Source organism: Dasypus novemcinctus, chromosome 26, assembly GCF_030445035.2.
Source record: "Dasypus novemcinctus isolate mDasNov1 chromosome 26, mDasNov1.1.hap2, whole genome shotgun sequence".
Lineage (NCBI taxonomy): Eukaryota > Metazoa > Chordata > Mammalia > Cingulata > Dasypodidae > Dasypus > Dasypus novemcinctus.
Window position 1 is genome coordinate 5680188 of NC_080698.1, and position 26069 is coordinate 5706256.

Below are 26069 nucleotides of genomic sequence, written 5' to 3' on the forward strand. Positions count from 1 at the left end.
TCCTTAGTAAGATCCCCTACCATATAAATGGTTTAGTGTAATAGATTTAAAGGATGCCTTTTGGGCCTGTACCCTTGATCCAGAAAATACAGACTTACTTGCTTTGAGTGGGAAGATCCCTCTGCAGGAAGAAAACAGCAATAAAGGTGGACAGTTTTACCTCAAGTCTTCACAGACTCCCCCAACCTCTTTGGGCAGGAACTGGGAAAAGTATTGGAGAAATTTGCAGTCTCATCTGAAATTTCCCTTTTATAGTATGTAGATGATATGCTAATATCAGGTGAAGAAAGGCAGATAGTGGCCCAAACTACAAAGAGCTTATTGAATTTCCTGGGAGATCAAGGGCTAAGTGACAAAAAGTAAGCTACAGGGAAAACGGATGTAGCTTAACCAATTGGGCTCCTGTCTACCATATAGGAGGTCTAGAGTTTGATGCCCAGGGCCTCCTGGTGAGAGCAAACTGGCCCACGTGGAGTGCCAGCCCATGCTGGAATGCAGGAGTGCCCCCTGCATGGGAATGCCGCCTAGCGCAGGAAAGCTGCCCCATACAGGAGTGCCGGCTGAAGCTAAGAGCTGGTGCAGCAAGATGACGCAACAAGAGACACAGAAAAGAGAAAATAAGAAGGCGTAGCAGAACGGGGAGTTGAGGTGGCGCAAGAGAGTAATCACCCCTCTCCCACTCCAGAAGGTCCTGGGATTGGTTCCTGGAGCTGCCTAATGAGAATACAAGCAGACACAGAAAAACACACAGAGAATAGACACAGAGAGTAGACAGTGGGGGGAATGCGGGATGGGGAGAAATAAATAAAATAAAAATCTTTTTAAAAAAAACTATAATTTGTAGAAAAGGAAGTCAAATACCTGGGTCATCTCATTAGTGAGGGAAGGAGGAAGATAAATCCAGAAAGAATTCAGGCCATTACTGAATTACCTCTTCCCTGGGCGAAAAGGGAACTAAGAGTTTTGGGACTGGTGGGATATTGTAGATTATGGATAGATTCTTATGCATCCCAAACCAAAGAGTTATACCAAAAACTGTTGGAGGAGTAGCCCAACAAATTAGAGTGGAAGGAGGGGGAAGTAAAGGCCTTAGAGGGGTTCAAATCTGCATTGGTACAAGCCCCTGTTCTAGCCCTCCCCTCCCTTGAAGAGCCTTTCCATCTGTTTGTTAGAGTAGATAACGGGGACAGCCTTGGGAGTCCTAATCCAGATCTGGGAGGCCAAAGGAAACCTGTTGCCTTCTTTTCCAAAATCCTGGACCCTGTCTCCAGGGGATGGCCAGGGTGTGTTCAGGCCACAGCAGCAACTGTTCTCTTAGTAGAAGAAAGCAGGAAACTAACCTTCAAAGGAACCTTAGTTGTTAGCATCCCTCACGAGGTCAGGACTATTTTGTCTCAAAAGGCAGGAAGATGGTTAACAGATTCCCAAATTATGAAATATGAGGTGATTCTAATGGAAAAAGACAATACTGACAGTTGATCATCATCTGAACCCAGCCTCTTTCCTTTGGAAAGGATCCTACCAGGTAGAAACTCCTAAACACGATTGTTTAGACTTAATTGATTACCAAACCCAAGTCTGGTCTGACCTAGGGGACCTTCCCTTACATTTGCGGGAAAAATTGTTTATATGGGTCTTCTAGGGTCCTGGAAGAAAAAAGGCACAATGGCTATGCTGTTGTTGATGTGCTAACTTGTGAGGTGAAAGAAGCTGGCCGACTGCCCAATGATTGGTCAGCTCAAACTTGTGAACTGTATGCATTAAGTCAAGCATTGTTAAATTGTTAGAGGAAAAAGATGGTACAGTCTACACAGATTCTAAATATGCCTTTGGCGTGGTCCACATATTTCAAAAAATTTGGGAAGGGGATTGATCAATAGCAGAGGGAAGGAATTAGTCCATGTGGAGCTGGTAAAACAAGTGTTAGCCAGTCTGCTCTTACAAAGAGAAATATCTGTGGTACATATAAATGAGCATCAGAAATGTCACACTTTTGAAGCAAAAGGCAACAGATTGGCTGATAAAAAGGCCAAAGAGGCTTCCCTCTGTTCCCCTCTGGAACTGATGGTCCTGATATCCTCCATCCCCAAAGAAACTGGAATCCCTGTATTCTCTGAAAAGGAAGTAAAAGAACTAGAACAATTGGGGGCAACCTTAGAAAGCCAAGGGAAGTGGCTCCTCCCAGATGGCTAGCAGATGTTGAATAAGCAAATGATGAGGGAAGTACTAGCGATTTTGCACCAAGGGAGTCACTGGGGAGTACAGGCCATGTGTGACCTGTCCTCAAGCATTTTGGGTGTGTGGGCCTTTGTATTATAGCCAAACAAGTAAGTGGATGGTACATAATCTGTCAGAGAGTTAATAAGAAAGTTTTAAGAAAGCAAGTACAAGGAGGGAGGGAGCCTGGCCTCAGACCATTCCAGAGCATTCAGGTTGATTACACTGAGATGCCCCCGTAGGTCAATTAAAGTTTGTTCTGGTTATTGTAGATCACCTGACAGGGTGGGTAGAAGCATACACTCTAGGCTCAGCTACAGCATCAGGGGCTTCAAAAATTATCCTTGAACAAATCATTCGCCGATATGGGTTAGTAGAAAATATAGATTCAGACAGTGGTAGTCACTTTACATCCAGAGTGTTGCAAAATATTATGCAGGGTCGAGGTGTCCAAGGAACTTGCCTACACCCTGACACCCGCCATCCTTAGGGAAGGTGGAAAGAATGAACCAAACCTTAAAAAAACATCGAAGTTGGTCTTAGAAACCAAATTACCATGGGATAAGTGTTTACCTATAGCTGTTAAGAATCTGAACTGCCCCTAGGAGGGAACTGGAAATTTCTCCTTATGAAATGCTTTTTGGTCTGCCCTTCCCTGGGAAGCCTTGAGAACTCCCCTCCTTTGAGTCGAAGGAGCTCTTTCTTCAAAATTATTTACTGGCATTGCCTTCTACTTTGCCATCCCTCAGACATCGGGGTTTGCTGGCTCAGATTCCGCCTCTTGAATTTGCAGTCCACCAACACCAACCTGGCAGCTGGGTCCTAATCAAGTCATGGAAAAAGTCCAAACTCCAACAGACCTGGGAAGGACCTTATCAAGTCTTGCTGACAACTGAAACAGCATTCCAAACGCCAGAAAAAGGCTAGACTCACTACACTCAAGTAAAAGGACCAGTACCTGAACCGGATGATAAGTACCCAACAACTTCGTCTGAGTCTTGGAAAATAATTTCAGCCCCAGATCCCTTAAAGATCACACTAAAAAGACAATAATTGGGGGCGGGGGGTGGGGTGGGGTTGAGCTGTGTATTGTCCTAGTCAACAATGGCCCTAGTCCTATTGGAATACCAAAGGAGAAATTCAGACCTTAAGTTACAGATGAAAATAATCTTACTAGCCAGGATGTTTCAAACCCAAGAAACAATTAGCCCCTTCAAATTAGTTAGAAACGTGACTGGAGTCCCAGACTGCAGTTTGTCACCTGCCAAATAATAGACCCTGGGAATTTAGAGCACCAGCGATGGCTAAGTGGGGAACATAAATACCTATGCCCAGAGCCAGTGGGGAATGGTTACAGTCAAGCCCCCCCTTGCCCCTCCAGGGATGATGTATGGTAGACTACCCAGTATAAGGGATGGACCATGAATATGGGGCATCAAGACCATTAAAGGGTAAGATAACCTTTTATAAAGGTAATACCCTGCCAGACTGCAAAAATCTTGAGTGGAATCCAGTAATAATAATAACTATTAAGAAGGCAGACCAATTAGAAACAGGGAGAAGCACCAGGGACCAAGTAGTTGATAGAGTATATGGAATGGGAGCAGATGTTACAGGTAACGATCCTCTGGGGGGAGCAAATTTGGCCCAACGGATAGGGCATCGACCTACCACATGGGAGGTCCAAGGTTCAAACCCAGGGTGGCCTCCTGACCCGTGTGATGAGCTGGCCCACACGCAGTGTTGATGTGCACAAGGAGTGCCGTGCCACACAGGGGTGTCCCCTGCATAGAGGAGCCCCACACGCAAGGAGTGCGCCCCGTAAGGAGAGCCACCTGGTGTGAAAAAAGTGCAGCCTCTCCAGGAATGGCGCCGCACGCACAGAGAGCTGACGCAGCAAGATGACACTACAAGAAGTGACACAGATTCCTGGTGCCACTGACAATACAAGCAGACACAGAAGAACACACAGCGAATGGACACAGAGAGCAGACAACTGGTGGAGGGTGGGGAAGGGAAGAGAGAAATAAGTAAATAAGAAAGATCCTCTGGGGAGTTTCCATATCTGAGTCCTTCTCCCCCCTGTCGATATGACATTAACAACGCCCTCTCAAGCTAACCCTTCAGAAATACCACAGGAAAACCAACCAAAATCCAGTTCCCCAATTTAAAATGATCCCAAAGCTGTCAGGATACTTAAGGCAGAAAATTTAAAGCAAACCATAGAAATAGAGACAGGATATGGGGACACAAATCCCTGGGTAGAATGGACCAACTATACAGTCCAGGGTCTCAACAAAAGCAACTGTTACACTTGTGGAACAGGCCGACCCAAAGCTCATACTGTACTCTTTCCGCTAGGTATGGAAAAGCATGAAAGGGAGTTTGAGTGCATAATACTCCTCTTCCAGAATGCTACTCCTGGTAAAAATTGTAGTATGTAGTCCTCTCTCTTCCCACCAGTCAAAAACAGAAACATCAAGGTTATAACCGCCTCCTGTCTAGGCCCAGGGAATCACTATGCTTGTCTCTCTAGACATGGAGAAGGATTCTGGGACCTTGGAACCATGGCCTTGTGTACACGAGTGTGGAATGTGAGCAGTATTCGTACTGACAATTTCTCATGTTTAGTCAGACCTCGAGCAGACCTGTGGTGGTACTGTGGAAAGGGTGTTCTCCAACCTATACTGCCTGAGAAGTGGGGTGGAACCTGTGCTGTGGTCCAATTAGCTATCCCATTCACCTTGGCATTTGAAAAAGAAGCAAAAATAACATCCCAGGGAGGGAAAGAAAAGAGAAGTCTGCTTGGTTCTATAGATGAGCGGATCTATCTAGACAATATAGGAGTTCCCCCAGGAGTCCCAGATGAATTTAAGGCTAGAAATCATTCCCCCCAACATCGGACATGACTCCTGGGGTGAGCCTCCCTGGTGCCAAGGGATTACTACCAATCACTAACTGGAGAAGCAACTAGAAAGAGACCTCGAATAAAAGGGTCAATTCAGACCAGCAGAATATCTCAACCTACATGTTAGACTAAGTGTTAAAAACTGCTCTTTGACCTTGAATAAAAGGGGGAAATGGCAAAGATAAATGAGTTGATATGGCTAAGAGTCTTCCAAAAAGAGTCAGGAGGTCATCAGAGGGGTTGTGCTTACACACACCTCAGCAGGACCCAAGAAAAAACCAAAATAGATACAATCCTAGGTACTGGTTCTCCTGAAGGCTACAGAGATCCTCAGGGTATATAGTCATGGTAGATGGATTTGGAGGTCTGTGCCATGTCAGAGGGCCCTACTTTGGAATTTGTGCTCCTGAGTGTGACTGAGCTGGACTCGGATGTGACTTTTCTACAGATGCCTCTTTCACTTTTACTGAACCTGTGGTTGGCACTAGGGATGGTCCATGCTTAGGAGACGTGAATCTGTGGACTGCCCATGTGTCAGCTGGGCCCTGAGCCTCAGCAGAGTGGCGACTCCTACTCTCTGGTTCGTTGGTCTTACCCAGGTCAGCTAATAGGGAGGTGAAGATGGTCAACCACCACACCAAGGAATCAAGAGTACCTATAACTGTAAGCAGAGGAATTGCATCCATCATCCACGTGGAATCTAAGCCTCCTCTTGATCTAGAGGTGAAGAGGACATCATCATCCCAGGGTCCTCAAAATGGAGGAATTAAATGTGGACTATAGTGGACTTACTGATATTCTACTACAAAACTATTGTTGATGAGTAATGGAGGAAGTTTTAGCATCGAGGTGGAGAAAGTGGCCAAAGCAGTTGCTGAGGGCAGGGAGAGGGTAAAAGAGATGTGATGTGGGGGCATTTTTGGGATTTTGAGATGTCTTTAATGACGTTGCAGGGTCAGATGCTGGATTTTGTATGTCCTGCCATGACCCCCTGAATGTACTGAGGAGAGTGCGAACTATAGGATAAACTATTACCTGTGTAGTGTGGCAGTGCCCCAAAATGTGTTCACCAAGTGCGATGAGTGTGCCACAATGATGCGGGAGGTTGTTGGTGGAGGAGGAGTGAGGTGGGGGTGGGGGTATACAGGAACCTCATATTTTTAGTGTAACATTTTTTGTGTGATGTATATATCTTAAAAAAAAAAGTTTACAAAAATGATGTGGGGGGTGGAGAGTGGGATATATGGGAACCTCTTATGTTTTTGTTTTTTTATGTTTTTTAATGTAATGTTCTGTGATCTGTTAACTTTAATTTTAAAAAAAGACTAGAAATCATGTAGCAGCTGGGGTTGAGTCGTTCTTGTTCTGGTGGGTCACCATTAATAAAAATGTAGATTAGATTAATTACATTTATTATAATCAACAGAGATTTATTAATTACACCAGGATGCAGTTAAGGAAATTGCAGAACAATTAGATGCTACTAGCAGAATGGCATGGGAAAACAGAATGGCCTTAGATATTATGCTATCTGAGAAGGGGGGAATCTGTTGCGATTGGAGGTAGTTGCTGTACATTCATCCCCAATAACACTGCCCCTGGTGGACTATCACTAAAGCTTTACAAGGCCTAACAGCCCTATCTGAGGAATTAGCAGAGAATTCTGGCATTAGCAATTCACTCACAGGATGACTTGAAAATTGGTTTGGAAAATGGAAAGGGGTTGCACTGTCCATCTTAACTTCCCTCATTATCTCAGCCGGGGTGCTTACCACAGTCAGATGCTGTATCATTCCATGCCGCCATGGGCTAGTTCAAAGACTCATTAAAACTGCCCTAACCAAACAAATGCTTATATAGTATAGGCAAAACAATCTGTCCCCCTTAAAGAAGGAGATCCCTATGATGAAGAATGTGAGGTAGCACTTAGAAAATTTGAAGAAGGGAAATGTGAAAACTAGAAAGAGTTTAAAAGAAAGAGGGGCAATTGTAAGAAATGGAGATTAGTTTAGTTTTCACATAAAGGAAGAAAATATTAATTAATGAAACCTGGCAGCCTACTGCCTCAGTGTCCTATTCCTGGGTTAAGGAGGAACAAAGGAAACCAGCTTAAGCCAGTCCTATAGCCAGTAAAAAAGATGCTTAAGAAAGAGCTAAGTCAATACCAATTCAGCACTAAATTCCATTCCTTGTTTGGCAGATGGAGTAGGTAAAAGCTCAAATGGTTGGAATGTGATGGGGGAAGCAGTTAATCAAAAACTTTTGCGCAGGAAAGTTAGAATTCTCCGATAGGCTGTAACCTCTTAAGTATCCAATCTATACAGAAACAGGAAGGGCTTGTGTGCTGGCTTAGGGGTATAAATTGTGTCATTTTTCTTTGTTCAGGGTGCCAGCCACGTTTTCTGGTTGTGTGCCCCTTCTTGCAAGATTGAGAATAAATTCTTCTCCCCAATTGGGTGAGCCTTATTTTCTTCCAGAAGAAGATTTCTTCCTTCCAGGTACTTTCATCTGGGAGCTTGATTTCCAGAGGCTGGGAATTTCCAGAATCAGTTTCTATTTTCTTTGTGCCTGACAGTTCAGTCCTCAGCATATCTCTCTTATCTAACATTTTGCTATAAGCTGCAAGCAGAAGCCAAGCCACATTCTCTGGGTTTACTTTGAAAATTCCTTCAGCTAAATGCCCAGGCTCACCATTTTCAAATTCTGCCTTTCATAAAATGCCAGGAGTTAATCTTGCGAAGTTCTCTGCAGCTTTAAAACAGACCACCTTTCCTCCAGTTTCCAATAATAGTTTCATCGTTAACTTCTAAGGCATCATAAAAAGTCTCTTTAGCATCCCTTTCACAATTATTTCCTTCTAAGCCTTATCAAAAATAACTTTAGGCTCCATATTGCTACCAACAGTCTCTGCAAAGGAATTTAGCCCTTTTCCATCAAGCATCTCACAATTCCTCCAAAAAATACCTCTTAGCCATTTATAAAACCATTCCGGCATTTCAGTAATTACAAAAGCACTTCCCCACTCCTTGGTACCAAATTCTATACTAGTCAGCCAAAGGGGTGCTGATGCAAAATACCAGAAATTGGATGGTTTTTATAAAGCATATTTATTTGGGTAGGAGCTTATGCCATAAAGCATAAGGTTACTTCCCTCTCCAAAGTCTATTTTCATGTGTTTGAGCAAGATGGCTGCTGATGTCTGTGATGGTTCAGGTTTCCTGGGTTCCTCTCTTCCCAGGGCTTGCTTCTTTCCAGGCTTAGGGTTCCTATCTTCCTGGGGCACCAGCTTAAGGCTTCAGCCTCAAACTCCAACATCAAAAACCCTTAACTCTGTCCTTTGCCATGCCTTTTATCTGTAAGTGCCCACCACCAAAGGGTGGGGACTCAACACCCTACTGGCACAAGAGGTTTACTTAATTACTTAATCAAGTAAACCTATGAATCTGATATAATCTAATATTCCCAGAGGAAAAGATCAGTTTACAAACATAACCCAGTATTTCTTTTAGGAATTCATCAATAATATCAACCTGCTACAATGATCAAGTGGCTAATAAACACATGGAAAGATGCTCAGTATCATTAGCTATTAGGGAAATGCAAATCAAAACCAAAATGAGATACCACTTCACACCCACTAAAATGGCTATTGTAAAAGAAATTGAAAGCAATTAGTGTGGTTGAAGAGGTGGAGAATTAGGAACCTTCACGCACTGTTGGTGGGAATGTAAAATGGTGGAGCTGCTGTGGAAAACAGTTGGGCAGTTTCTCAGAAAGTTTAACATAGAATTACCATAAGACCTGACAATCCCACTTCTGTGTATCTACCCAAAAGAATTGAAAGCAGAGGTTTGTACAGATATTTGTACTCCAGTGTTCATCACAGCATTATTCACAGTAGTCAGAAGGTGGAAGCAACACAAGTGTCCTTCAGCAGGTGAATGGATAAACAATGTGAAATACACATAAAATGGAATGTTATTCAGCTGTTAAGAGGAATGAGACAACATGGTTGAATCTTGAAGATATCATGTTGAGTGAAATAAGCCAAGCACAAAAGACAAATATATGATTTCACTTATATGAAATAACTGGAATATATGCAGTTTTTAGAGACAGAAATTAGATTACAGATTATCAGGGCTGGGGGTTGGGTGGGGTTGGGGAGTTAATGCTTAATTGGCACATAGTTTCAGTTTAGGGGGATGGAAAAGTTTTGGTAATGGATGATGGTAGCACAGCATTGTGAATGTAATTAATACCTCCAAATTTTATACTTGGGATGGTTAAAACGGGAAATTTTATGTTCTATAAATGTTTCCACAATGGTTTGAGAAACCACCCTTGGAGACCCTCTGAGATCAATTCTCTGATTTCTTTTGGTCTTGACCTCTAGGATATATTTTCTGTAGATATGGTTTTAATCATACATTTTCATGATTTATTTAATCTTACGTATTGCATCACTCTTATGATGATGAAGGTATATGCATTTTCTATCAAGTTCAAAATAGCCTACTGTCAGTATTAACAAGATTTTTTTAAGATTAGAAATTAGGCTCTTTGTAGATACTCTTAATCAGGAACAGAATCCTCAAGTGTTTTTACTTGTCAAGCCTCCCAAGAGAATTTTGAAACATCAGGTATCCTCTTGCGCATTTTTTAAATTGACTCTTTCTAAATTTTTCATTGTAAGTTTAAATTGTTGCAAAGGGCATAAGTTCCAGCATATTTAAAATATTGTTTCTGGAATTTTTTTTTTTTTAGGTTTAAAAAATTTATTTCTCCCCCTCTCCTCACTGTTCCCCCCATTGTCTGCTCTCTGTGTCTATTTGCTGTGTGTTCTTCTGTGTCTGGTTGTATTCTCATTAGCCAACTCTGGGAACCGATCCTGGGACCTTCCAGAATGGGAGAGAGGCGATTACTCTCTTGCGCCACCTCAGTTCCCTGTTCTGCTACATCTTATTTTCTCTCCTGTGTCTCTTATTGTGTCATCTTGCTGCGGCAGCCGGCACTCTTGTGCAGGGCCACATTCCTGTGTGGGCTGGCACTCTGCGTGGGCCAACTCACTATATGGGCCAGCTTGCCCTCACCAGGAAGCCCTGGTATCAAATCCTAAACCTCCTATATAGTAGATGGGAGCCCAACTGCTTGAGTCACATCCATTTCCCTGCAATTCTTTTAAAAGTATCCATCTAGGGAAGCGGACTTGGCCCAGTGGTTAGGGCATCCGTCTACTACATGGGAGGTCCGCGGTTCAAACTCTGGGCCTCCTTGACCCTTGTGGAGCTGGCCCAGGCGCAGTGCAAATGCGCGCAAGGAGTGCCGTGCCAAGCAGGGGTGTCCCCCGTGTAGGGGAGCCCCACGCGCAAGGAGTGTGTACTGTAAGGAGAGTCACCCAGCGCGAAAAAAAGTTCAGCCTGCTCAGGAATGGCACCGCACACAGGGAGAGCTGACACAACAAGATGACACAACAAAAAGAAACACAGATTCCCATGCTGCTGACAACAACAGAAGCGGACAAAGAAGAACACACAGCAAATAGACACAGAGAACAGATAACTGGGGCGGGGGGATGGGGAGAGAAATAAATAAATAAGTAAATAAGTAAATCAATCTTTAAAAAAAAAATCCATCTAATTTGTTGTCTTCTAGACCTCTCAAAAAAATACATGAATTAACTCCTAAATCTCAAATTTTACATCATTTTTTTCTCTGAAATTTCGTTTCCATTGTACTTTCAGAAATTTCTCCTAATTTAATATAACTTGGGAGGTTTTTTTTTGGTTTTTTTTTTTTTCCAGCTTCAGAAGAGTCTTAGATCACCAGAATTCATATATACAATATACAGTATTTCCCCAGATCCACCATAAAACCTTTTCCCTTCCACAGCAATAATCTTTTAACTTATTCATATCATATTTCCTGAAACTGATGTACAGATTCCGAAACTATAGTTTTCAAACAAGGTAACATTTGTGCTTACTATGTGGTCCATACTTTAGGTTGTACAGTTTTCTAAATTTTTTAGTTATCCTATGTTTTGTCTTATGGTTTTCATTATTAGTCTGTCGTCCCCTATATGTTTTTGGTGTAATATTAGCTGTTTTATATTCATCCTCGTGTACTCTCACATAACTCCTCTTTTGCCCCCTTATTTACCTTTGTTCCATCCATTGCACGTCCATTTTCCCCTCCCCTTAGGGCCCACAACGCCTGCCAATCTAATGCCCTGGGGGCCGTCCTTTCTCACGAGAGATACAGTTCTCTCTATTCGACGGCATTAATCTTCCCCAGGATATGGGTCCACCCCACCCAATGGTAGAACCCACCTTGGCAAAATGAGCCTTCAGCTATTCCCTCCAGAGTCCGTCCCGCATCAGACCATACCCCCTGAGCGTCCTAACCAGGTAACCCTCCAACTTATACTTTGATACGTTTTACTCAACATTTAGTTCTCAATGAACTTCTGTCACTCTCCCATGTTTGTATGTTGCCCCTCCCTCCCACCTATTTCTTGGACCATATTACCCCTCTTCCCATCCCCAGCCCCCCTCAAACCCAGAAAACCCCACCCGAAGGTAACCCCTTGCCCCCATTTTGTCCCTTCTTTGTGCTCATACTTACTCCCAGCTCATCACAGATTCCACCCCTACAGACATTAACTCACAGCCTTCCTCCACCCCCCGATTTCCAGTAAGCCACTTTTCCAGACTCTAGCTCTCTGAGGCAGTTAACTTATTTCATATCATTGAGGTCATATAGTATTTGTCCTTCAATGCCTGGGTTGCTTCACTCAACATAAGATTCTCAAGGTTCATCCATGTTATCACGTGCGATTGTAGTGTATTGGTTCTTACAGCTGAGTAGTATTCCATTGTGTGTATATACCACATTTTATTGATCCACTCATCTGTTGATGGACTTTTGGATTGATTCCAACTTTTGGCGATGGTGAACAATGCTGCTATGAACATTGGTGTACATATATCGGTTTGTGTCCTTGTTTTCAGATCTGATGGGTATATACCCAGCAGTGGTATTGCTGGGTCATATGGCAAATCTATGGATAATTTTTTGAGAAACTGCCAAACTGTCCTCCAGAATGGTTGGATCCTTCTGCATTCCCACCAGCAATGGATGAGTGTTCCCCTTTCTTCACATCCTCTCCAGCATTTGTATTCTACTGTTTTTTTCATGGCTGCCAATCTTATGGGAGTAAGATGGTATCTCATTGTAGTTTTGATTTGCATTTCCCTGATAGCTAGGGATTTGGAGCATTTTTTCATGTGCTTTTTAGCCATTTGTATTTCTTCTTTGGAGAAGTGTCTATTTAAATCTTTTTCCCATTTTTTAAATGCGTTGTTTATCTTTTTGTTTTCGAGATCTATGAGTTCTTTTTTTTTTTTTTGAGTTCTTTATATATGCAAGTTATAAGTCTCTTATCAGATATATGGTTGCCAAATATTTTCTCCCATTGTGTGGGTTCCCTTTTTACTTTCTTGACAAACTCCTTTGAGGTGCAGAAGGCTTTAATTTTGAGGTAGTCCCATTTATCTATTTGTTCTTTTGCTGCTCGTGCTTTTGGTGTGATATTCATGAAGCCATTTCCTATTACAAGGTCCTGTAGATGTTTCCCTACACTGCTTTCTAAGGTCTTTATGGTCTTGGCTCTTATATTTAGGTCTTTGATCCATCTTGAGTTGATCTTTGTATAAGGTGTGAGATGGTAATCCTCTTTCATTCTTCTACATATAGCTATCCAGTTCTCCAGGCACCATTTGTTGAATAGGCCATTCTCTCCCAGTTGTGAGGGTTTGGTGGCTTTATCGAATATTATATGGCTATATACATGAGGTTCTATATCTGAACTTTCAATTCGATTCCATTGGTCTGTGTGTCTCTCCTTATGCCAGTACCATGCTGTTTTCACTACTGTAGCTTTGTAGTATGTTTTGAAGTCAGGAAGTGTGATTCCTCCTATTTCATTTTTCTTTTTCAATATGTCTTTGGCTATTCGGGGCCTCTTTTTATTCCAAATAAATTTCATAGTTAGTTTTTCTAGTTCCTTAAAGAAGGCTGTGTTGATTTTTATTGGGATTGCATTGAATGTGTAGATCAGTTTTGGTAGGATAGACATCTTAATAATATTCAGTCTTCCTGTCCATGAACAGGGACTATTCTTCCATTTATTTAGGTCTTCTTTGATTTCCTTGAACAATCTTGTATAGTTCTCGATGTATAAGTTTTTTACCTCTTTAGTTAAATTTATTCCTAAGTATTTGATTTTTTTATTTACTATTGTGAATGGTATTTGTTTCTTGATTTCCTCCTGATCTTGCTCATTATTGGTGTATAGAAATGCTACTGTTTTTTGCGCATTGATCTTATAACCTGCGACTTTGCTAAACTCATTTATGAGTTCTAGGAGCTTTGTTGTAGATCTCTCAGGGTTTTCTATATATAGGATCATTCATCTGCAAATAATGAAATTTTGACTTCTTCCCTTCCAATTTGAATGCCTTTTATATCTGGTTCTTGTCTCAGTGCTCGAGCCAGTACTTCCAAGACAATGTTAAATAGGAGCGGAGACAATGGGCATCCTTGTCTTGTTCCTGATTTTAGAGGGAAGGATTTCAGGATTTCGCCATTGTAAACAATGTTGGCTTTAGGTTTTTCATATATACTCTTTATCATGTTCAAAAAGTTTCCTTGTATTCCGATCTTTTGGAGTGTTTTTATCAGGAAGGGGTGCTGTATTTTGTCAAATGCCTTTTCTGCATCTATAGATATAATCATGTGGTTTTTTTCTCTCAATCTGTTTATATGGTGTATTACATTGATTGATTTTCTTATGTTGAACCATCCTTGCATACCTGGAATAAATCCCACTTGGTCATGGTGTATAATTCGTTTAATGTGTTGTTGAATACGATTAGCAAGTATTTTGTTAAGTATTTTTGCGTCTAGGTTCATTAGAGAAATTGGTCTGTAATTTTCCTTTCTTGTGGTGTCTTTGTTTGGCTTTGGTACTAGGGTAATGTTGGCATCATAGAAGGAATTAGGCAGTGTTCCTTCTGTTTCGATTTTTTGGAATAGTTTCAACAGGATTGGTGTTAGTTCTTTCCGGAATGTTTTGTAGAATTCCCCTGTGAAGCCGTCTGGCCCTGGGCTCTTCTTAGTTGGGAGATTTTTAATGACTGATTCTATCTCTTTGCTTGTGATTGGTTTGTTAAGATCATCAATTTCTTCTTTCGTCAGTGTGGGCTGCTTATGTATTTCTAGGAATTTGTCCATTTCCTCTAAATTGTCATTTTTGTTGGAATATAGTTTTTCAAAGTATCCTCTTATGATAGTCTTTATTTCTGTGGGGTCAGTGGTGATATCACCTTTCTCATTTCTTATTTTGTGTATTTGCATCTTTTCTCTTTTTTTCTTTGTTAGTCTCGCTAAAGGTTTGTCAATTTTGTTGATCTTCTCAAAAAACCAGCTCTTGGTCTTGTTTATTTTTTCAAGTGCTTTCTTATTTTCTATTTCATTTAGTTCTGCTCTTATCTTTGTTATTTCCTTCCTTCTTCTTCCTGTTGGGTTACTTTGTTGTTGTTTTTCTAATTCCTTCAAATGTGCAGTTAATTCTTCAATTTCTGCTCTTTCTTCTTTTTTGATATATGAATTTATGGCTATAAATTTCCCTCTCAGTACCGCTTTTGCTGCATCCCATAAATTTTGGTATGTTGTGTTATCATTATCATTTGTTTCAAGGTAGTCATTGATTTCTTTTGAGATTTCCTCTTTGACCCACTGTTTTTCTAAGAGTGTGCTGTTTAATTTCCAAATTGTCGTGTGAAGTCTGGGTCTCTGTCCCTTGCAAATTTCCAGCTTGACTCCACTGTGGTCAGAGATATTGTTTTGTATGATTTCGATCTTTCTGAATTCATTAAGCCTTTCTTTGTGGCCTAGCATATGGTCAATCTTGGAGAATGTTCCATGTGCGCTTGAGAAAAATGTATATCCTGCTGTGTTTGGGTGTAATGATCTATATATGTCTATTAGATCCAGCTCTTCTAATATACTGTTCAAATGTTTTGTTTCTTTAGTGATTCTCTTTTGAGATGTTCTGTCCAGAGTTGATAGTGGTGTATTAAAATCCCCCACTATAATTGTAGATGCATCTATTCTTTCACTTAGTTTTTCCAGCGTTTGCCTCACATATTTAGAGGCGCCCTTGTTAGGAGCATAAATATTTATGATTGTTCGATCTTCTTAACAAATTGTCCCTTTCACTAAAATATAGTATCCTTCTTTGTCTCTCACAATTGTTTCGCATTTAAAGTCTATTTTGTCTGATATTAATATAGCTACTCCTGCCTTTTTTTGGTTGTTGTTTGCTTGTATGATTGTTTTCCAGCCATTCACTTTCAACCTCCATGAGTCTCTGGGTCTAAGATGTGTCTCTTGTAGGCAGCATATAGATGGGTCGTATTTCCTTATCCAGTGTCCCAGTCTGAATCTTTTGATAGGTGAGTTTAATCCGTTGACATTCAGTGTTATTACGTTTAGAGAGTTATTTATGGTAGCCATATTTTGGTTGGATTTGTGTTTGTTATATTTTGTTTGTATTATTTTATTTTCCCCTTCTATTTTTGTCTTTCTTGTTGCTTTTACACTCTCCTCCATCTCTGATTGTCCTGTTTTTTAGAGTATTCTTGGTTGGAAATTTTTTTCCTTTAGTACCTTGGCTATATCATACCACTGCCTTCTTGCCTCCATCGTTTCAGATGAGAAATCAGCACTTAATCTTATGGAGTTTCCCTTGTATGTGATGGTTTTCTTTTCTCTTGCTGCTTTTAGAATTTTTTCTTTGTCTTGAGCATTGGATAATTTGACAAGTATATGTCTTGGGGTGGGCCTGTTGGGGTTTATGACCAGTGGAGTGCGCTGTGCTTCTTGGATATGTACATCTGTCTCTTTCAGTAAATTTGGGAAGTTTTCATTCATTATTTCCTGCAACACTCCTTCTGACCCCTTTCCCTTCTCTTCTCCTTCTGGAATGCCTATAATACGTATGTTTGAGCGTTTTGCGTTATCATTCAGGTCCCTAAGTCCTATCTGGATTTTTTCCACCTTTTTATTGACCACTTCTACTATCTGTTTGATTTCCAATACACTGTCTTCCACATCACTAATTCTCTGCTCTGCCTCTTCTAGTCTGCTGATATTTGCTGCAAGTGTATTTTTGATTTCTTGAATTGTGGTGTTCATTTCCATCATATCTGTTATTTTTTTGCGCATGTCTGCAATTTCCCCTCCAAGTGTTGTCTTCACGCTGTTAACCTCTTTCATTACTTCATCAGATTTGTCAGTGATAAATGTTCTGAGATCTTTCATTGCTTGTGCGAAGTCCTGCCCCCCTTCCTGATTTTCAGTTTGTTGATTGGATTCAGCCATGTTTTCCTGATTACTGGTTTGGTTTGTAGATTTTTGTTGCTGTCTTGTCAACATTTTTTCTTTGACGGGTTTAATCAGTTCCTTAGCTTCTTTGTCTAGTCTTGGAGATTAATTAGCTGTTGTTTTTGCGTAAGTGTTATATCTTCTCCTTGTCACTTTGTTCTTCTTATTCCAATTTCTTATTGCTAGTTAAGCTCACTTTAAAGGAAAGTATTAGTGCTGGGGAAAGTCAATTGTGTAAGGAAGGAGAAAGTATGAAGTAGTATTGGTGATATATGTTTACAGAGCAACAATATGAGTTCTGGGAGGATGGAGGTTAGATCATGTAAATTGTGTAGAGTTATAGTAGTAGGAAAGTACCTATAATGAGGTAGACGACTGAATATGGGAGGAATGTGGTACGTACTAAGAGGCTATTGTTTTCGTGAGAGAGGGAAAGAGAAAAGAAAGGTAATAGTTTCAGGGACGAATACCAGATGGAAAACTAAACAAAGGTATTAGAAATTAAGAGTTAGACACTTTGTGGATCAAAGAAAGGGAGATGGAATATAGGAGAGATAGCAGATGGTGGAGGATATCAAGTTGTAGGGGAAAGGGGATAGTGTAGATAGGCTAAATCTATTCACAGAGAAATGAGGCAGTGGAGGGTGAGGAAACCCAGCAAATGTGAGGTATTTCCTGTAGGACCTATTGTATTGTTAAGGTAAAATAGTATAAGAAGAATATTGGGGACAAGAAAGAGAGGATTGAAAAAAAAAAAAAAAAAGAACTACAACAACAAAAAATTAAAAAATAAAAAATAAAAAAACAAAACAAAAAAAAAACCCAAAGAACAGAAACCCCGCCGCCAGGCTCGGCTGGGCTCAGCTGGGCTCCTGTCCCCCGCCCGCCGCGGCTCGGCTGGGCTCGGCTGGGCTCGGCCGGGTTCCGCCCCTCCGCCCGCCGCGGCTCAGCCGGGCTCGGCCAGACTCGGCTACCCTGGCCGCCGCCCGCCGGGGCTCCGCGCTGTGCTAGCTGCCTCGGCTCCACCTACCCAAGGAGGGAATCCTCCACACGTAGCTGGGATCTCCGTGTATATTTCACAGATGGATCCTCTCTGTTACCTTCCCTCCAAATCGATGTCCAGACACCTCCGGACCAGGAAGAATCCCTAAACAGCCAGTCCCAAAGAGTCTCCGACACCTCCCAGCCGATTCCCCCCAGGAGCTAGTAACCGGGAAGTTCACTCCGCCGCCATCTTGCCTCCCCCTCCTGAAAAGTCCCAATTTATATCTTATAGACCAGTCCTTTCCGTTACCTTCCCACCAAATCGATGTCCAGACACTTCCTGCCCTGAAAAAATCCTGAAAAAGCCTGGTCCCGGAGAACCTCCAGCGTTGCCCAGCTGCCTCTTCCCAGGAGAGACGGCAAGGCAAGCTCACTCAGCCACCATCTTGCCGGAAAGACGGGAGTTTTTTAAAATTGATTATCCTATCATACTACTAAGCAATGAAAATACATTTACAAATTAAAAGTAATTTTAAAAATTGTAAACTTGGCTCTAAATGTTATATTTCATCTGGATTAAGTTCTTTTTTTTAAAGATTTATTTATTTATTTAATCCCACCCCCCCCACCCCCCCCCCCCGGTTGTCTGTTCTCTGTGTCCATTCGCTGTGCCTTGTTTCTTTGTCCTCTTCTGTTGTCAGCAGCACGGGAAGTGTGGGCGGCGCCATTCCTGGGCAGGCTGCACTTTCTTTCGCACTGGGCGGCTCTCCTTACGGGCGCACTCCTTGCGCGTGGGGCTCCCCTACGCGGGGGACACCCCTGCATGTCACGGCACTCCTTGCGTGCATCAGCACTGCGCATGGGCCAGCTCCACACAGGTCAAGGAGGCCCGGGGTTTGAACCCCGGACCTCCCATGTGGTAGACGGACGCCCTAACCACTGGGCCAAGTCCATTTCCCTGGATTAAGTTTTCATTACAGTTGTTAGTAACTAATTAAAATATCCTAAATTTATGATAAATTTTATAAATTATTTTTATTTTTTTTTTAGATTTATTTTTATTTCCCTCCCCTTCCCCCCGCCCCCAATTGTCTGCTTTCTTTGTCCATTCGCTGTGTGTTCTTCTGTGACCATTTCTATCATTATCAGTGGCACTAGGAATCTGTGTTTCTTTTTGTTGCGTCATCTTGTTGTGTCAGCTCTCCCTGTGTGCTGTGCCATTCTTGGGCAGGCTGTACTTTCTTTTGCGCTGAGCGGATCTCCTTACCGGGTGCACTCCTTGTGCGTGGGGTTCCCCTACACAGGGGACACCCCTGTGTGGTACAGTACTCCTTGAGCGCATCAGCACTGTTCATGGGCCAGCTCCACACAGGTCAAGGAGGCCCGGGGTTTGAACCATGGGCCTCCCATGTGGTAGGCGAATGTCCTATCCATTGGGTGAAGTCTACTTCCCTTGTTTTTAGAACATAACATTTTAGTGGAAATATCTCTCTTAATGCATTTTATTTTAAAGTTTTTTATTCAATTAGCTCATTCTGTTATACTTAGTAATTCTGGAATGAGACAGGATTCAGTGTCAATTCTATTCTGATTTCCTGTTTTTATAGATCTGCGTGCTGAGAAATCTTACATAGTAAGTACATAGCAATGAAAGGAGTTTTGTCATCCAATTACTAGAATTTTTTCCAAGTTATATGCAAAAAATTACATAGTGACCTATCATCAAAAATTCTTTTTAATGATCAGCTGACAAAGACCTTCCTACATGTGAAAAGATTTATTGCCCAGTCATTGAGACATTGGCTTCATAGAATCAAAGAGTATAGCTGTAGGACAGAGCTCGTCCAGCCCCGTCATCTTCGTATGAGCCGTTCAGGGACCAGCTCCTAGTAAGCGGTAGAGTTATAAAGGAAACCCAGGCCACTTATAGGATCTATGAGAATTCGCTACAGCCAGGCAGTTGGTAGAATTTCAGCTATTTTAGAAATAACATCCACTTGAGGCCTTCTAGTGAAAAGAATAAATGCTATGTAATTATTTCACAGTCTAGTAATATCCAGAATTAGGTAATTCATACTCAGTCTCTAGAACATACAGGGGCCCACACTGGGTAAGGGAGGCATACTCAAAGAAATAGCGCACATAGTTTTATCAATCCCAGCCTACAGTAGGGATTTTAAGCATTGTTAGCCATTTGTACAAGTGAGGATGCTCTCGAAAGATGCAAAGAACTGAATACCAAGCCAACAGTGGTGCAGGCAACAGATGTTTAATTTCATATAACAAGAATCTGGCAGTACATTGACTCAATGATGCTATCAAGGACCCAGACTCTTCCCATCATTCTGCTTTTGGTCCTCTTGCTTGTGGCCTCTTGGCCATAAGATGGCTCCTGCAGCTCCAAACATATTTCCACAAGAGAATCACAGATTGTAGTGAGGTAGATTCAAAAGGGCTTTCTTTTTTCAAGAGAAAAAACTTCCAGAATCCCCCAAGAATGACCTGGAGACTCCTTGGCCGTAAGTGGCATACATTGACTGTTTGTAGCTGCAAGACAAACTGAGCAAACCAGTACCTGACAGTGGGGTCGGGATAACCATGCTCAGCTTAGGCCAGTCATTCCCTTGGGAATGGGGTGTGTTCTCCCCCTGCTCCCCTGGTAAAACAGGGTTTCCATCAGCAAGGAAGAAGCAGGGGACTGGCTGTTGGGTAGGCAACTGCAGAGTCTGCTATGCCATAGGGCTTTTTCTTCATAACACAAAAATGGGGAGCCACTCTGAAGAATTGGGAGAGCTTCAGAGCCCTTCACCCAACATTTTCCTACAGTTCCATAGAACATGGTCTAGAAATAACTGCCCTAGAATGCAACTGGCATTAAGTGGTATATTAAATTCTGTGTATTATATAATTTCAATAACCAAGATTCCATTTGGAGTGTTTAAAAAAAAAAGCATTTGTTTCTTTCAGGAAACTCCTAGAATTCAGGCAATATTATGTAGTCTGTGGAATTCCATATATTCTTGTGTTTCTTTTCAATTCTTAGTTGTACAGTGTATGGAATTCTGAATAGCACATCTTTAAAGAAATGAGTGGGTCCTACTGTCTGAGAGCAGTGTTTGACTCAAAATGATCTCTCTAAGCTGTGGGGCACTTAAAAAACCATGCAGACTGTAATAATACTTAAAATTTGGTCCAAGTGGGCTTACTGTAAAGGAATTTCCATTATAAATTTTTATTTTTTAAAAAATGGTTTGAGGAGTTGTTCAAATGAAAGACTTGGGTGAAACAAATGAAAAAGCACATCTGACCAAGGGCCATATGTAGAATATTCTCTTTCAGGAGCTGAATATTAGTGATACTTTCAAATAAAAATTCTCGTCTCAAGGGGAAAATGTCTAATTTGAATTTTTCTAATTATGTTCTTTTGGAATACCGTAAAGTGATGTTTACTCTTCCAGCCTAGAAGAAGTCCGAAATGTCCTTCAGAACAAAGAAATGGACTGCCTGAGAATGTCTGAGGAGGTTGAACGAACTAGAACTCTGGAGTCTAAAGCATTTCAGGAAAAGGAACAACTGAGATCAAAGCTGGAAGAAATGTATGAAGAAAGGGAGAGAACATTCCAGGTGCGTTCACATGCTTATCTTTTTATGGTACTCAGGACATTTCAATTACCCAACTAATCTGTGTGTAAAACTCATTTCTATTATTGGCAGCCTCAGGACGGAGGACTATGGCAATGAAAGTTGACATTCTGGGCTCCTCTCACTCTCTGTACTCTTGGAAGGTGTGAAATAATGTTACTTTAAAAAAAAAATTAGGAAACCTGATCCTCATTTGCCCTCCTTGGGTTGTTTTTACCTGCAGGAGATGGAAATGTTAAGGAAGCAGGTGGAGTATCTTGCTGAGGAAAATGGAAAGTTGGTAGGTCACCAAAACCTGCATCAGAAGATTCAGTACGTAGTACGGCTGAAGAAGGAAAACGTTAGACTCACTGAGGTAATTCTAAAATTATTCCAAATAAACTTCCTCATATTTAGAAATGTTTATTTACTTATACTTTTAAAACTTCAATTATTGACTTAATTACTGCTTACTTCTGGGAGTTTCCTGAATTCAAAAAAATTTCTCATTGATATTCCAAGCATACTTCAGTAAGTTAAATTATCACAAGCATCAGATTCTTGTTTATGTGAGTTTAAGTAATTTACAAATCAAAAATATTGTGGTCTTAATTTGAAATATGAACTTAATGAATACTAAGAAAAGTTCTTTCTGTAAGAATTACAGCCTTAACTTTTTCTTTTCTTTTTCTTCTTCTTTTCTTTCAATAATTAATCAGGAGTCAGAAAAGTTGCGTGCTGAGAATGTCTTCTTAAAAGAAAAGAAAAAGAATGAATCATAATGACCCTGACCAACTACCTACCTTGCTTGGGGATTTTTGCTGTTGTTGTTTTAAAAGTAAGATGTACTTTTGTCTCCTCTATAGAGCTGAGTTGAGAACCTTAGTTCCTGATTATGTGGTGGTGGCAGCTGAGCCTCAAGTTTTAAACATTTCATGACCATATGTGACCTGTGGCGGCCACTTGTTAATAGGCTGCTACCCCATTTCAAGGTTTTTAATCTACTGTAAATACTGGGAAACCCTTGCCTTAAAAAAAAAAAGTGGAGTGGGTGTAGCTCAGTGGTTGTAGCCCCTGCTTCCCATGTATGAGGTCCCGGGTTCAATCACCGGTATCTCCTTTTCTTAAAAAAAAAACCTCTGCCTAAGGTTTTCCATGGATATTGGGTCAGAGTGGACATTTTCTCCCTAGATACTGCCATAGTTTCCTTTGACTCTTACATTAAAACTGCTAACAATATATAGTAGTTCCAAAACTTAAAATGGCTAATTTTGCAGCATGTATAAAAAGCAGACTTATTAATACAGATTATTTTTGTATTTCCACTTTGAGGATTCCCATGAGCATATACTATAACTGTAAATAAGGCATTTTTCAAAAGGTAATAAAAACTTTTAAAAAAATAAACACTTTAAGTGATTTCATTGTTCATTTACTTGTTCTTTCAACAAATATTTAACGAGTACCTCTCATATGCCAGGTATTGGTCATCCGTGAGCAAATCAAACAAAAACCTCTACCCTCAAGGAACTTCCATATATCAGAACTGCATTCCTTTTTATTATGAACAATATTCCAATGTATGTATAGATGTATGCCGCATTTTATTTACCCATTCACCAGTCAATGGACATTCGAATTGCTTACAGTTTGGGACTATTACGAATAATGCTGCCATAAACATCTATAAAGATTCATGTATAAGTCTTGGCATAGACATATATTTCATATCTCTTGAGTGGATACCAGGTGTGGAATTGCTGGGTCATATGGTTAAGTATATGTTTAACTTTATAAATCACTACAAAACTTTCTCAAAGTGGCTATTCCATTTTACATTCCCACCAGCAATGTAGTCAAATTTTGCCACATCGTCAACATCACTTGTTATTGTCAGATTTTAAAATGTTTATTATTATTGCTGTACCTAGTAGGTGTGTAGTGGTATTTCAATTGCATTTTCCAAATGACTGTGTTGAGCATTTTTCCATATTTTGGAATATACTTAAACTGTTCAAAAAAAAAAAAAAAAAGACTGCCAAGACATGCTACAATATCTGTGAGCCTCAAATAATATGACAAATGAAAGAAACCAGACACAAAATGCCACATATTGTGTGATTCTGTTAATGTGAAATGTTCAGAAAAGGCAAAACTAATAGGAAGAGTTGCCTGGGGGTGGAGATGGGGATGGTAGCAGGAGTGACCTAAAGAGCATGAGGGCCCCTTTTGGCATGGTGGAAATACTTTAAGACTGCTCTGTGGTTTACACAAAATTTATAATTTACTAAAAATTGAACTGTACAGGAATTGTGGGAACATCGCATTGGATTAGGCAGGTAAGGCTTAGCTCTCAAAGAAAAGAACAGAGAAAGAGCCCAAACTGCCCAAAGGACCTGTTTTGGGGGTCAGCAGGCCAGGACAGTGCTTCCCAACTCCCAGGAGAGTGAGGGACAGAGAGATGAAGAAGCTGAAACAACAGACTGTGAGTTACTAAATCTCCTGGCTGCCAGGAAGGGCGCCCTTCAAGATATTTTGTGGGGATAAAACCTCTGGCTCATTTCCGGTAATTGAAAGGGGAACAGATGTCTTGTTCTCTGCCAGCTGTTACAAGGGAAAAGGGAGGGAGTCGGGGGGTGTAGCAGTTTGATATGGTTCATGAATTCCAAAAATAGATACTGGATTATGTTTGTAAACTGGTCTGTACCTGGGCGTGATTAAATTATGATTAGGGCTTTGAATGGGCCACATCAGTAGGGCATTGGGTCCCCACAAATAAAAGATATGGCAAAGGACAGAGACAGAGCTTTGATGAGTTGGAGCTTTGATGCTGGAGCTTTGATGCTGGAGTCTTGAGCTGGAGCCCCAGGAAGTAAGCACACAGAGGAGCTTGGTTTTGAGGAAAGAGAAGCAAGCACCAGGAAAAGAGGGACCGTGAACCTGGAGAGAAGCAAGCCCTGGGAAGAAAGGAACCCAAGAAGCCTGAACCCAGGCAGACTTAGGCAGCCATTTTGCTCCAACACGTGGCAAAAGACTTTGGTGAGGGAAGTAACATACACTTATAGCCTGGTACCTATACACTTTTATCCCAAATAAATGCCCTTTATAAAAACCAACTGATTTCTGGTATTTTGCATCAGTTAAGGTCAGCACCACATAGGTCTGGGAGAGGTGGACCTGTCCCCCATGGATTAGAGAAGGCCAGGTGGTCAACTCATTGCTCTGAGAGGGTTGAGCCTGTATGCCAAAGGTTAGGGAGGATGTTGCCTTCATCTCACTGTACTAGGTGGGTTAAGTCTCTAACCCAAAGATTGGGTAAGATGTGGAATCACCTCAGTGCTTTCAGAGGGTGAGGTCTAGAGCTTGGTTACCACCCAGATGCTTGATGAGGGTGGAACCAAGAAAATGGGCATTGGGCAGCCTGGAAAGGGTGTGTCCCCATAAGACCCCAGGAAGAAGAAACCATCCTCTTAAGAATGACTCTCAGGAAAGTGGACATGGCTCAACTGACAGAGCGTCTGTCTACCATATGGAGGGTCCAGAGTTCGATCCCCAGGGCCTCCTGACTGATGTGGTAAGCTGGCCCATGCACAGTACTGCCATGCGCAAGGAGTGCTGTGCCATGCAGGAGCATCCCCACATAGGGGTGCCCCACACACAAGGTGTGCACCCCACAAGGAGAGCCACCCTGCGTGAAAAAAGCACAGCCAGCCTAGGAGTGGTGCCATACACATGGAGAGCTGACAGAGCAAGATGACACAACAAAAAGAGACAGTTTCCCAGTGCCACCAGATAATGCAAGCAGACTGAGAAGAACACACACTGAATGGACACAGAGAGCAGACAATGGAGGGGGGAAGGAGAGAGAAATAAGTAGAATTAACAAAAAAAAAAAAAAAAGACTCTCAGACCTTAACATCTAATGAAGAATGCCCTGCAAGTTTACTGAACTGTTAGAGAAACCATGACTCATGTTTCCTTCCCAATTTCTCCTTATGATAAAGAAAATGTTTAGCCTTTGGCCATTTGTGTATTGGAAACAGATAAATGGTTTTGTAAGTTTCAGAGGTCTACAGCAGACAGGACTTTGCCCCAAGACAAACTGTATTTTAAATTGATTGCAATGTGATTCTATACTTAGCATTGCTACTGATTCAAGGTTTTTTTTGTTTTTTTAAAGATTTATTTATTTATTTAATTTCCCCCCCTCCCCTGGTTGTCTGTTCTTGGTGTCTATTTGCTGCGTCTTGTTTCTTTGTCCGCTTCTGTTACCGTCAGCAGCACGGGAAGTGTGGGCGGCGCCATTCCTGGGCAGGCTGCTTTTCACGCTGGGCGGCTCTCCTCACGGGCGCACTCCTTGCGCGTGGGGCTCCCCTACGCGGGGACACCCCTGCGTGGCAGGGCACTCCTTGCGTGCATCAGCACTGCGCATGTGCCAGCTCCACACGGGTCAAGGAGGCCCGGGGTTTGAACCGCGGACCTCCCATATGGTAGACGGACGCCGTAACCACTGGGCCAAAGTCCGTTTCCCTCAAGGTTTTTTTCTTTTAAGATTATAATATCTTTTTGGAATTTAGAGGGTGAAGTGTAGCAGTTTGCTATGGTTCATGAATTCCAAAAGATAGAGGGGTATTGTTTAGGAATTCTGGACATGTGCATGATTATTTTGTAAGTTTACAACTTCTGTCATAAAAAACATGTTTAAAAAATAATAATAGGGTGAGTTGGGGGGGAAATATACCAAATATAAGATAAGGACTATAATTAGTAGTAAGATTTTGACAATATTCTTTCATAATTTTTTAACAAATGTCTCACAACAATGCAAGGTGTTGGTGGAGAATTGATGTATGGGACCCCTGTATGATGTTATGCATGTTTTCTTTGT

At 41.4% G+C, this 26069-nt stretch overlaps 1 protein-coding gene across 2 annotated transcripts in view; it reads left to right on the forward strand.

Moving 5' to 3' along the window:
- Positions 1 to 22588, forward strand: part of KIF15 (kinesin family member 15) — a 101349-nt gene extending 78761 nt beyond the window's left edge. For both annotated transcript variants that reach the window (XM_004476765.5, XM_071212012.1), the window contains 3 exons: positions 21019 to 21184; positions 21426 to 21557; positions 21901 to 22588. In XM_004476765.5, the coding sequence (XP_004476822.2) occupies positions 21019 to 21184; positions 21426 to 21557; positions 21901 to 21963 (361 nt within the window). In that variant the 3' untranslated portion in view covers positions 21964 to 22588. The remainder of the gene's footprint in view (positions 1 to 21018; positions 21185 to 21425; positions 21558 to 21900) is intronic.
- The last annotated feature ends 3481 nt before the right edge of the window (positions 22589 to 26069 follow it).